At 38.5% G+C, this 13,032-nt stretch overlaps 1 protein-coding gene and 1 non-coding gene across 2 annotated transcripts in view; one reads left to right on the top strand and one right to left on the bottom strand.

Annotated features, from left to right (window-relative positions):
- Positions 1–13,032, bottom strand: part of Svep1 (sushi, von Willebrand factor type A, EGF and pentraxin domain containing 1) — a 177,183-nt gene that overhangs the window by 65,983 nt on the left and 98,168 nt on the right. The window contains 5 exon segments of the mRNA XM_034502072.2: positions 280–393; positions 7,659–7,772; positions 9,508–9,604; positions 10,738–10,829; positions 11,451–11,612. Of these exon segments, the coding sequence (XP_034357963.1) occupies positions 280–393; positions 7,659–7,772; positions 9,508–9,604; positions 10,738–10,829; positions 11,451–11,612 (579 nt within the window).
- On the top strand, positions 1,068–1,174 carry LOC117709768 (U6 spliceosomal RNA). The gene has a single exon (XR_004606987.1). It is a non-coding gene; the product is annotated as a U6 spliceosomal RNA (small nuclear RNA).

Here is a 13,032-nt window from a genome sequence, read left to right as displayed (position 1 = left end):
CTCAGACTTCTTCCCTAACAATTAAGTACATATTTCTTTAACCATATTTCTCTCTTTAGTTTGTAAAATATATTATTCTGCATCATTTACATTCATTTTATGAACATCATTTACAAGCCTTGTCTTCAACAGTATATTCCTAAAATCCAAATATAATATTTAGAAATTATGTTTATTTAGATATATTATGTAACATAATATATAGATAATATGTTAGTCAATGTAGTAATCTTTATTTGAAGAATTTTAAGAGAAAGAAAGGAAATGCAAACGTCTTACCGATATATCCTTTCACACAGGTACAGCGGTAGCTCGCCAAGCCGTCAGTGCAGGTTCCTTTATTTAAACAAGGGCTGGAGCTACACTCATTTATATTTTCTTCACATATGTGACCTGAAAAGAATTATAGAGTCTTCGAGCTGGGGAAAACATAAGTTGTTTGGGTTTTTTTTTTTTTTTTTTTTTTTTTAAAAACAAGTTGTTCAAAGTGAAAACAGGAATTGGAAATCATGGCCAATGAGCTCACAAAGATTTTGGTCTTTGTCAAATACATTGACACAAATATTTCTCTTTAATCTTTGACTTTCAAAAGAGAAAAAGTTTACCCAGAGATGTATGGCATATTTGGCATACAGTAAGAAATGACACCCATGAACTCCTGACTCTCTCTCTCTCTCTTTCCCTCCCTCCATCCCCCCCTTAAACTTTGGTTTTATTTCTGTGCATTGGTGTTTTGCCTGCATGGATGTCTGTGTAAGGGTGTCAGATCTTGGAGTTACAGACAGTTGTGAGCTGCCATGTGGGCGATGGGAGTTGAACCCAGGTCCTCTGGATGAGCATCAGTGCTATTAACTGCTGACCCATCTCTCCAGCCCCTCTGACCATATTTTTAAAAAGGTTTGTGATCATGCTTAAATTCATTTTCTCACATTGTCTGTTCAATAGTTATTCTATGTTATGCATTCCTTCTGAAGTTAAGCTGCAAATGGTACAAAGTTGACAAGTACTGGAGAAAATACTGAATAAAGAAAATAACTTATTTTGTTCTGCAAATCCAGAAAACAGTAGTGCTGGCTTCCGCAGTACATATACTAAAATTGGAATGATACAGAGAAGATTAGCATGGCCCCTGAGCAAGGATGACACGCAAATCCATGAATCATTCCATATTTTTATGTTCATAGCAGCCTTATTTATAATAGCCAGAAGCTGGAAAGAACCCAGATGTCTTTCACACAGAGGAATGGATACAGAAAGTGTGGTACTTTTACACAATGGAGTACTACTCAGCTATTAAAAACAATGAGTTAATGAAATTCTTAGGCAAATGGATGGAACTGGAAAATATCATCCTGAGTGAGGTAACACACAAAAGAGCACACATGATATGCACTCACTGATAAGTGGATATTAGCCCAAAAGTTCACAATACCTAAGATACAACGCATAGACCACATGAAGCTCAAGAAGAAGAAGGAAGACCAAAGTGTGGGTACATTGGTTCTTCTTAGAAAGAGTATCAAAATACACAACCAGAGCTCCCAGGGTCTAAACCTCCAGCCTGGGAACATAAAGGGAGGGACTCATGGCTCCACCTGTATAGGTAGTTGAGGATGGACTTGTCAGGCATCAGTAGAAGAGGAGGGCCTTGGTCCCTGTAAGTTTGGATTCCCTAGTGTTGAGGAATTAGAGAGCAGGGAAGCAGGAATGGGTAGATGGTGGGGGCAGACCCTCATAGAAATAGGAGGAGGGAGGATGAGATAAGAGGTTTGGGGGGGATGGGAGAGAGGATAACATTGAAAGTAAATAAATAAAATATCCTCCCCCCCAAAAAACCCAAAACAAAACAGATAATGGGTTTGGCAATTGTAGTCAAGCAGTTGCGACTTTTTGCCAACAATTATTATAGGGATTTTGTATAATCCTCAAGGACAAGGTATTATGAAAGAGGCCCATGGAACTTTAAAAAGATTGGTGAGACATACTGTTGCTGAGACAAAGAATGATGCTGACCTGTGAGCTTGCTGAGTGCCCTGACAAGGGTGACTGGGGAACTGTATTGGACATATGTTCCTGACCCACCTTTGCTTGACTATATCCCAGATGGGACAAGCTGCCTTGCCTCAAGTTTTTAGACCTTGTGGGATAGAGAATCAAAAAAAGAAATTATAATGTCTCTTGTATTCTTCTTAAAAATGACCAGCTACTAGGACTCAATCATGTACTGGTCTAGAAATCAATTCAATATTGGAAATAACAGTCTACTTTTGGAAGACTGGATCTGGACATTGCCAGAGACATATTTGGAAGTTAGCTGTAGCTCACTATGATGTTACGATAGCAAGAGATAATGTTGGGACAGGATCTGGATTTCAAACAAGGGTTAGTGCATGTTTTAAGGCTCTTTTAATAGTCAAGCTAAAATTGGTTTTGTCTTTTCTACAGTATTTGTTGTAAGTTGTATTGGCTGTATAATTTCCAATTATGTTACTGTGTTGAAACCTGGCATGTCTGTTATGGGGGGTCTATCAACCAGCTTTTGTCTTACTGCCCTGATTATCAGAAAACCTTGATTCCCTGAAAAAAGCTTGAAAGTTCTGGAAGAAGTGAGTTAGGCTTTAAACAAAAGCAAGAACTCTGATTATTGCTGGTATAACAGCTTTAATTTCATTAATTTCTAGCACCACTGCTTCTGCAATAGCATTGACATAAGAAGTTAATACAACTATTTTTGTTAACCATCTAGCAAAAAAGTTACTAATGTATTGAGTATACAAAAGGATTTATATAGGTATCTGGAACAACGGATGATGCTCTATAACCTATTCAAATTATTTGAAGGAGGTTCAGGGTTCAAGAGTTAGGAGCCATCCCAAGTGTCATGACAAATATTATTGGAATAGTGTTACTTTTGAAATTCACAATGATTGTCACTATAATTAGAAAAAAGTTTAAAGACACTTGTAGGATATTTGGCATAATCCTAACACCTCTCTGGGTGTGTTAACTTTGCATAATGAGATTATGAATTTAAATAATGCTGCTTTGTTGAGCTTTGATGATGCAGATAATGCTGATAAAATTATCCATGGCATGAGGTCAGTATTTCCATTTTGGTCAAACCTCAGGAATGGCATATATAGCTTGATCAGGCTAGCCCTTCTTGTCCTGGGAATACTTTTATTCCTGCCCATTATGTTAAAGCTTGTCTCTAACTATATCAACAGGCTGGCAGCAAAAGTACATGACTTGAAACTGATAATGGACCCCCAGACAGAGTTATTAATTTAACTCTGGCTGGCAAGCCAAGGACGGGTAAGATTCTGCATAGAGCCTTACTAACCTAAGACATAAGTGCATTGCTTTTGATAATGCATATTCCATGATGGGTAAGGAAGGCATTCTTGTCAGAATTACCTAAGACAGGCTCAGTCTTGTTAATGAAATAAAAAAGTGGGAGAGGTGGAGAGCCTTTGGGGCTGCTTGGCAAGAAGCTGACATGGGCCAAGGACAAGGAAAGGGGCTGCTTGGCAGGAATATGACATTGGCCAAGGACAAGAAAGTAGGCTCCAAGCAGGAATCTGACATTAGGCTAGAACAAAGAAGTAATTTCAGGTAGGAATCTAAACCTTAGGCTAGAACAAAGAAATAATCTCAGGCAGGAATCTAAATTTTAGGCTAGAACAAAGAAATAATTTCAGGTAGGAATCTAAATCTTAGGCTACAACAAAGAAATAATCTCAGGTAGGAATCTAAATATTAGGCTAGAACAAGGAAGTAGGCTTCAGACATGAAAATGACCTTAGGCTAGGACAGGGAAGTAGGCTCAGACACTTTTGTCATCCTGATAAGCTTTTAGAAACACTGATCACGGGAGTGTTCACATAATTGGGTTTAATGCTTTGCTTTTTCTTTGACTATTTGTGTTTATTGTCTTGCTTGTTCCTTGACTATTTGCATCTATTGTATTGCTAGACCCTCAACCTAGAACTGATCTTAATACAGGCATGTAATCAAAATGGTATAAAAGTATAAAGGAAGAGGGGGTATAGGATAAGGGGTTCTAGGGAGGGGAAAGGGGAAAAGGGGATGACATCTGTATTGTTAATAAATAAAATATCCAATAAAATCATAGGTAATTATGAAAAAAAGAAAGGAGAGAACTATAAAACTTCTGATATTAATGATATAATTTAGGGGGTGATGGGATTTCTGTTTGTGATAATGTCCCTATGTATATTGTGGACTGTTATAATGAAGGTGTTTGTAGACACTAGTGAACAAAATTTCATGTTATAGTACCCTCTGAATAATTCCTTATAAAACATAGTTCATCAAAATTAAAAAAACGAAAGAAAAAATGAAAACAATAGCCACACTTCTGTGCAGCTGCTCCTGTGTTCTGTAAATAAATAACTTGAGGACGACTGATGTCATTCATATCCTCTACTCTGTTACTTAGGAACAGAGACCAGGTCTGTGCTATTACCAAGCACAGGTCAGAAATAAGCCAGAGTGGTAGAAGTTTCAAATACAAAGATTCCTCAGTTTGAAGAGGACAGTGTGCTTAAATCCAAGGCACAAATAGTATTGTGCAACACACACATAATAGCATATATATCCTACCACATTCTATTCTGAAGAGAAATTTTATCAGTAAAAGATTTTGAGGATGGTGATTCTAACAAACCTGCACATTCATACAGACTTAATAAATATTGTTCTATTACTTTTCATTGTCAACTTGATAACCTGGAAAGGTGGGACCTTGATTGAAGAGTTGCCTCAATTATACTGGCCTATGGCCAGGTCTGTGAGAGCTTGTCATTCCTGAAGATTGATGTGTAAGTGCCCAGCCCACCATGGGCAGCACCATCCCTAGGCAAGTGGGTTTGGGCTACATAGGAAAGCCATCTGAACATGAGCCAGAGTGTAAGCCAGCAAGCAGAGTTCGCTTCTGTCTCTAAGTTTCTGCTTTGAGTTCCTACTCTGACTTCCTTCAATGATGGATTGTGATCTGGCGTTAATTCAAATAAACCCTTCCTCCTCAGGTTGCTTTTTGTCATTATGTTTATATCAAAGCAAGGAAAATCAAACTATAATGAGTATTTTTTTCAGTAACTATTTACAAATTTTAATGTTTAGTGAGCAGCATAGTACACTGTGCATCTGATAAATATATACTATTCAGAAGCTTGGGTCTCATTTTCTCCTAGTATATGTCTGTCACTCTGTCTACACACCTGAGTTCTCTTTTCTATATATTATACTGTACCCTCATGCACATTTGTTTATCTACATTCAAAGATTTGTGTAAGTCCTAAAGACTGAAGATAGCTCCAAAGGTTTAAGTAGAGAAATGTATGCAGAGTTGCATCATGTTTCCACTGCATATGGAAATGCAGCCATATGCGTAAGGCAAAGAGCGAGGAGAGGGAGCATGGGAAATAAAATAGAAGTGGCACACGTCCTCAGCGCAGGCAGCAAGTGTGCAGACCTGCAACCCCTCAGTCAGAACCTGAGTACGTCTACCTCTGGGCAGTTACGTGGGGCACGGCCCCTAAAATAAGCCACACACTTTAATTTGTGCGCACCAAACAAAAGGTTACCTCTTTTCTTGTAAGAGATAAATAGGCATACCTTCTGCATCTGCCTGGTAGCCGACTGGGGAACTTTGGAGCGATTTCCAGTCTTTAGGACTTCTTCTTATACAAATCTTTGAATGTATATAAACACATGTGCACGAGGGTACAGTATTATATGTAGAAAAGTAAACAAGAAAGGCTAAATATTAGGGTATAATGAAGTCCTAAATGCAGTCCAGCCAGGAACATGCGTTATGAAAGAGGACAGAAACCTAATTGTTTTTCTGTTCTAATTCTGTTATGGATTTTTGATAAGTGCATAAAAATGTATTTGATAGTAACAGTGTAAAATTCAATGTGACACATTATGGCTTTAGAATCACTATTAAAATTGCACAAAAGTTCATTGAGATTTATAGGCTTTGGGTCTGGTTAATTTAGTGTGTTTTTTTTTCAATTTGCAAGTTTTTTGAATGAAAAGTTTATACATTAAAAAAAAACTTTGAGTTAGACTTCCAGAAAATCTGTAATTCTAATGTATGCCCTCAATGCACCTCTGCATAAGACAAAAGGCTAACATCTTGTTATAATCTCAAATGAACAACATAGAAGTGGTTCAAAGGATTGTCACCAGCAGCCTGATAAGGCTGTCTCCTTGGAGATCCCCCAGAGTCCGACATATCCAGAGGCAGATACCCACAGCTAACTATTAATCAGATCAAGGGTTCCCAATGGAGAAGTTAGAGAGAAGACTGAAGGAGCCGAAAGGGTTGATGCCCCCACGAGGAGAGAAACAATACTAACCAACCAGAGCCCCCCAGGGTCTAAACCACCAGCCTAGGAGCACATAGGGAGGGACCTATGACTCCAGCTGTATATGTAGGGGAGGTTGGCCTTGTTGGGCATAGGTGGGAGAGGAGATCTTGGGTCCCATGAAGGCTGAACACTGAGTGGGGGGGAATCTGAGGGTGGGGAGGTGGGAGTGGGGAGTAGGTGGGGCACACCCTCATAGAAGCAGAAGGAGGGGGGATGGGATAAGGGGTTCCTGGGTGGTGGGGGAATGGGGTAAGGGGATAAAATTCTAAATGTAAATATTATATTCAAAAAAAGGGGAGGGGGAAGAAAAGCTGTTAGAACCAACGTCTTTAATAAAATGTCAGCCCTCTTAAAAAACAACAACAACAACAACAACAAAACCCCAAAGGATTGTCACCATGTTAAGATTTTTATTTCATTATGAAAATTGTTCTTGGTGATAAAGTGTTTATAATATAGTCCTACAAAATGTTTTATAAGGATTATAGAGGACTTATTAGATACAGAATATACTAAACATGCATAAATTAAAATAGTTACTTAAGTATAATTTAGTATAGCATTTCATGAGTTAGGTATAGAGATAACTTGTTAATATGACCTCCATTGCTGTCATAACACTATTATGGGGTTGATTCTACTGCTAAGGTCATAAATAACGTTCATTCTATTTCATGAGACTCTAATCAGTACTAGAATCATTGGATTTTAAAATCAATGGATTTTAACCAGAGAACTGATAGCAAGGTCGATGTTTTTGGACTATTTTGGAGAAAGGATACTTGAAGGCTGCAATTCTTTGACTTAAAATACAATACACATACACACACACACGTACGTATTAAATCAAATTATCTCAAATTAAAGAGAAAAGTAGGGCCCATAATGACAAAAGTGACTGGTCCATAATAACACACACACACACACACACACACACACACACACACACACACACACACACAGAGTTCAAAGTATTAGTAAGGTACCAGTAAAGAGCTATGGAAGAACCTGTTTACCATGAGAAAAGAAAATGTTTCTTCTCACTTCCTGGTCTTCATTTTCTGCATCTGACATTTGGAGGCTCACATCTTGTACATGAAGAGGGAACCAGGTTCGTCTATTTTATAAACCATAAGCAATTTCAAACTGACAAATGTTCTCCTCACATAACACTATAGTAAACATTTTTCAAATGTACATAAATAAGGCAAAGCAAGGCTAGGTTTATATTGCAAAGACATGAGCTGTGCCCCTTACCTGTATAACCCAATGAACATTCGCAAGTGAATCCCCCAACTTGGTCTCTACAAATTCCACCATTGAGGCAAGGCAGTGAGCTGCATTCATCAATATCTGTTTCACACTTTAAGCCTAAAATGTAAAATCAAAGGAAGGGAGTGAGAAACACTCGTGATCATTTGAAAGTAATGATCTCCATAAGCTAGGCTTGTAAGAGATTGCTAGTATCCAGCTGTATTTAATGAGGGAACTACAGGTTCTCATATAAACTTAATATACCTTAGGACACTACATGTGAAACAACAAAACGCCTTAGATCCTTAAGGAATGAAGAGGGAAGCTTGCAATTATAAATTGGAGCCACAAATTATAATTAATCATAAAGCAAAAAAAAAAAAAAACCCACAAAAATATATAGAATCTCTACTAAGGCTACATGGCTCAAAGGGTGGGATGGGATCAAGCTTTGCTAAATCTGAGCTCATAAAGTAGACACCCTGCAGGGGAACATCATCTTTCCATAAGGTGCACACAAGTTTGCTGGGCTAGTTCTGTTAAAATTCCTCTCTGCCAGGTGGACTCAGATGACCAGCATCAGCATCAGCATCAGCATCAGCATCAGCATCAGCATCAGCATCAACATCAGCATCACCTCAGGACAAAAGAGAAATGCCTTCTAAATAGTTACAGCCTTCTAAATAGTTACGGCACACTAATACATGAGAAATGCCTTCTAAATAGTTTCAAGCCTTCTAAATAGTTATGGCACACTAATACATGAGAAGCAGTATTTGTATGCCTTCTTTAAATGGCCACTCGAGTGTAGAGTTTTCAGAAATTATCCATCCATCCGTCCGTCCATCCATCCATCCATCCATCCTCTCCCCTCCCCTCCCAACCCCTTCTCGCCCTTCTTTCTTTCCCTCCTTCCCTTCCTCTTTCTTCTTTAAACAGGATCTCTCCATGTATCCCTGGCTGGCCTGGGACTCACTTTGTAGACTAAGCTGGTTTTGAACTCAGAGACATCCCCCTGTCTCTGCCTCCCAAATGGTGGAATTAAAGGTGTGTACCATGAGCCTGGCAAGTCCTATATTTCCTATGAAATGTCAGCATGATTTTTAAAGAGAGCACACACAAGAGCTAACTATAGTAGCTGGAATGCCAATGTGTTTGCTAGCATTAGATGTCTTTTGTTTCCAAATTTTCTTTTGCTTTTTTTTTTTTTTTTTTTTTGTGAATTCTACTTAAATATAATTTTCCATGAAAAACTTTCAGAGTTTGTCACATACTCTTTTCTTTTGAAGCAAAAGACATATTTTAAAGAAAGTAAAAGATTATTTTGAATTAATTGCAATTTTAAGATGTAGTTTATTTTCTCCTAAAACTGCAATGTGAACCAAACTACAAGTAAACATAATTCTTACAGCTGCTAGTCCAAAGCGCTGGTGTTCTCCTAAAGCTAGAAACAAAGTAACAGATCTCATGAGTGAAGAACTTCCATAGTTAAGTAACAATGAGAGAAGCTAGGAATTTGTTTTAAAATGTTTGTATTGGACAAAGTTGAACCTCATGCATTTAATTTGTGTTAGAACAAAACCTTAGAGAGGACTCCCAGATTGTGTTCAAATTAATCCCTTAGTTATAGTGTTAACTTCACAATGAAGCCTCCCCCCACCCCCCACTTTTCCTCCAGACTGTACAAAGAAAACTGAGATATACATGCCTTTTATCTTGTTCAACCCAATACTTCCTCTCTTTAACATTGTCTAATGTCTTACATGGTCTATGTTTGGCATCCCAAAGTCTGATTCAGTAGACATGCCCATTTCACATAAAACGTGATAAAATTAGTACTCCTTTATGGTACCTGTGTATCCAGGTAGACAGAGACAGACATAACCACGCCCAAGCTGTTGGCATGTTCCACTGTGGTGACAAGGGTTTAAGAAGCATTCGTGGAAGACCTACCAGGGGTAGAGAAGACATGTGTTACAGGGAAGCACTCAGGTCATTTCAGAGCATTCCTACCTAGGGGCTAGATGGTTGCCATGATGCTTCTGGGTGAGTTCATTCAAGCTAGCTGGGTCACTGCAGTATCATAGCAGCCTGCTATGTATGGACACAAATGGTGATTCTACAGCAAGGTAAACATATGCAGTGTTCCTATGTGTTGGTTAGAATTCCTTAGAGATGTTTTTGAAATATATGAAGTACAGGGATCAACCAAGGCCAGTTATGACAGAGCCTCAGTGTGAAGTCCATACATTATTATTGTAAAGTGGCCAGTGGATGCCATCAGGCCATGCTTCTGAGGGCCTGACTAGTCTCTGTATCCAGCCAACTCACTCTTAAGCAGCTCACTATGGTAGACTGTGGGAAGATGACAAAAGAAATACAGTATCATTGGCTTTAAAAGCATCAAAGTGGCAAAGGACTTATGACTTGTGGGTAGGATGAATGAAGGGTAGTGACAGAATCTACCCAAGATATCTGACATAGCAGATCATCTTAAAACAGAACAAAACAAAACTGGAAAGCAGGCTTGGGAGTATACTCATTGGCAGGACACCCACCCAGCATTGTGAGCCTGTCAGTTCAGTTTCCAGGACCACACACGCACGCATGCACACACGCACGCACGCACGCACGCACACATAGAGAACAAATGGTTTAGATCTGTTCCTGAGTGATAGTGCTTAATTCTTCATATACTGTTCCAAGAAACAACTTTTTTGGTCATAAAAATATGTAAATAATTTTGAAATAAAAGCTAGATCATCTTTCACCCCCTATAAAAAAAAGCCTTTGGTAAACCAACCACCCTTTCCCAATGATGGGTCAATTAGTGATCAAAGCCTCCCACATCGACATACTGCTGAGCAGGCATTTCCTGAGAAATAATTTCAATTTCTGATACTAAGAACATCTAATGCTGTATTTTTTTGAAAATTCTTATTAAGAATCACAACTAAATATGCCTTTATAGTATCCATAATCTGATTAGGGTATCAACTCCAGTATTCTGTGATATATAGAATGGCAAATTATTTTTCCAGCATCCCATCAAAGAAATGTTCTGTGTAGAAAGCAGACTTGCCTGACTGCTGACTTCATACTTGTTTTGGGTATGTCCAGGGGCCGCGAGGGGCACTATGCTTTCTTCTGCTGCTGAGAAAGTGGAACTAAAACCTAACAAGACAAACGGGCAGAATGTCAGTGTGTAGTGGGTATGGCCCATAATAACTCTCTCGAGATACTCTGGGTAAGATCTGGTTGCAGACTGAGTCAAGCCACATGTATTTTGTTTCAGTAATACTACACAGGAAAACACAGTCATGGGCAGCATGTCATTCCATCCTAGACTCTGAGGGAGACATATGTTAGTTACCATGTGCAATGTTTCCGAAATAATTCTTCTAGTCTTGTCATCAAGAGGACCTTGTAAAGGTCAGGTAAGACGGCTTAACGAGCAAAAGCACTTGCCAACAAGCGTGATCATCTGAGTTCAATCCTAGGACACACATGGTGGAGACTGTAAAGTATGAATTCTCCACATTGTTTTCCTGCCATATGAATGCTGTGGCATATGCATGTGTGCATGGGTGCGTGCATGCATGAGTGCACACACGCATGTACTACATACATTAATAAATGTAATAAAATTGTTTTTTAAAAGACCACAGAAGAATGAATCAACAAGCCCAGATATTGGAACCTACCCCAAATGGTGATGTCGAGAACAAAAGAAACCAGAGAGGCAAATATGGGTAAGACTCACATGAGGTTTGTAGATGAAGGCTGAGAACTTACTAGAGCAGTCTGTGATGGACGTGGCACCAGTGATGGTTGTAGTTCCATAAAAGGGACAAGCGAGGCAGAAGGACTTCCCTGCATTGGGCTGGTAATAGTCTCGAGGGCAAGGGTAGCAGGGCATTAGCCCAGAACGGGAGAATTCTCCTACTGGGCAGGGCACTACAAAGAAAAACACATCATTTGTGTGTATGGACTTAAACATTACATTTAAAACGAGCTTCCTAGACTTCGGTTGTGAGAAAGCTACTGAAATACTTGTGTCAGCTCTTTAGGTTTGGAAAAGGAAGTCCCAGACACCCAATTAAATCAGTCAACCAATGTATATGATGAGAAATGTTGCATCTGTATTTATGTATGCAGGAAACAGAGGCTTCTAATGTTTTTATACCAGTACTATTTAGTACATAATATAAAGCTAAACACACACAGAATAAACATGTCTTAATGCTCTGATCATGAGGAAAGAATGTAGAAATCTCACTAAATATTAATAGTAAGGTCAAATTTGAAATAGTATACTGAGATAGCCAGAGGAAATTATTACCTTGCAAGTATTGTTTACTGATGGTATTAATGAGAACAAATGTAGTCACGGATCTCAATAAATTTGGCCTTTAAATAAGTTTACTGGCTAGTTGATCACACTGTGTCATAAGCCAATGGCATAGATTTCAGGAACCTTTCCCACAGAAAAAAGCATAACTATGAAATGGTGGGATGTGTGAGCTTGTTTGACTTCAGTGAGCATGTAAGTATGGGATCAACACACGCCACACCCTCTAAAACATGTTCGGACAGACAAACAAGTTACTATGTTTCCAAAGCTAGTGGCAGAGGTCAGTAGTTCCCCTTCAATTCCTATTTCAACTTCATCTTGAAGGGTCAGAGTGAGAGATAGTATAATTCTGGAACTCTCAAAATATTGACCTTTGTCCTTTGGGGTGGATATGTTAACAATGATGATAAGGTGCCATTTATAGGACTGAAATCTTTCAGATTTGTAGACACAAGTCCAAGGGCTTGTATGTGAGAAGAGAGGAGATGCAAGCGGTTGTATTGCATAAGCATGGGAGTAATGCATGACATGGAACTGCTATAGTGATTATAACAATTAATTCTGAGCATGCTAAAACATAAAAGGTGTTCTCTTTTTAAGAAATGTAAGATAAACTCAGAAAAAAAAAACAAAAAAAAAAAAACAAACCCCAACCCAGAACAACACATCTATAAACAATATGGAAAGACAGGAAATCAATAAAGAAAGAAAGATTGAAGGAAGGGAAGAAAAGAAGAAGGAAGTTGAAAAGTAAGAAAAATACTTGAAGGTTCATTTTATAAGTCATATATACTTCAATTTAAAGTACAATAGTGATGGTCAAAACCTACAAAAGATGCTGAGTTATTCCCAGTTTTTACCATGTCGCGCGAAGTGTGACTAACTATGGTGGAAATACGAGGAGGTGTGGGGGCATTTACCAGAATTCTGCCACATTCTGGGAATTAGAACTGTTTAATTGCAAATCTGGTGTTAGACAAACCCCAAGGCTTGTTTAGAAGACTGGAAGAAAAGTCAAATATG

The sequence above is a fragment of the Arvicanthis niloticus genome, chromosome 5 (assembly GCF_011762505.2).
Source record: "Arvicanthis niloticus isolate mArvNil1 chromosome 5, mArvNil1.pat.X, whole genome shotgun sequence".
Taxonomy (NCBI): Eukaryota; Metazoa; Chordata; class Mammalia; order Rodentia; family Muridae; genus Arvicanthis; species Arvicanthis niloticus.
The sequence above is the reverse complement of the archived record's forward strand: the minus strand, read 5'-3'. Positions and strand labels throughout refer to the sequence as shown.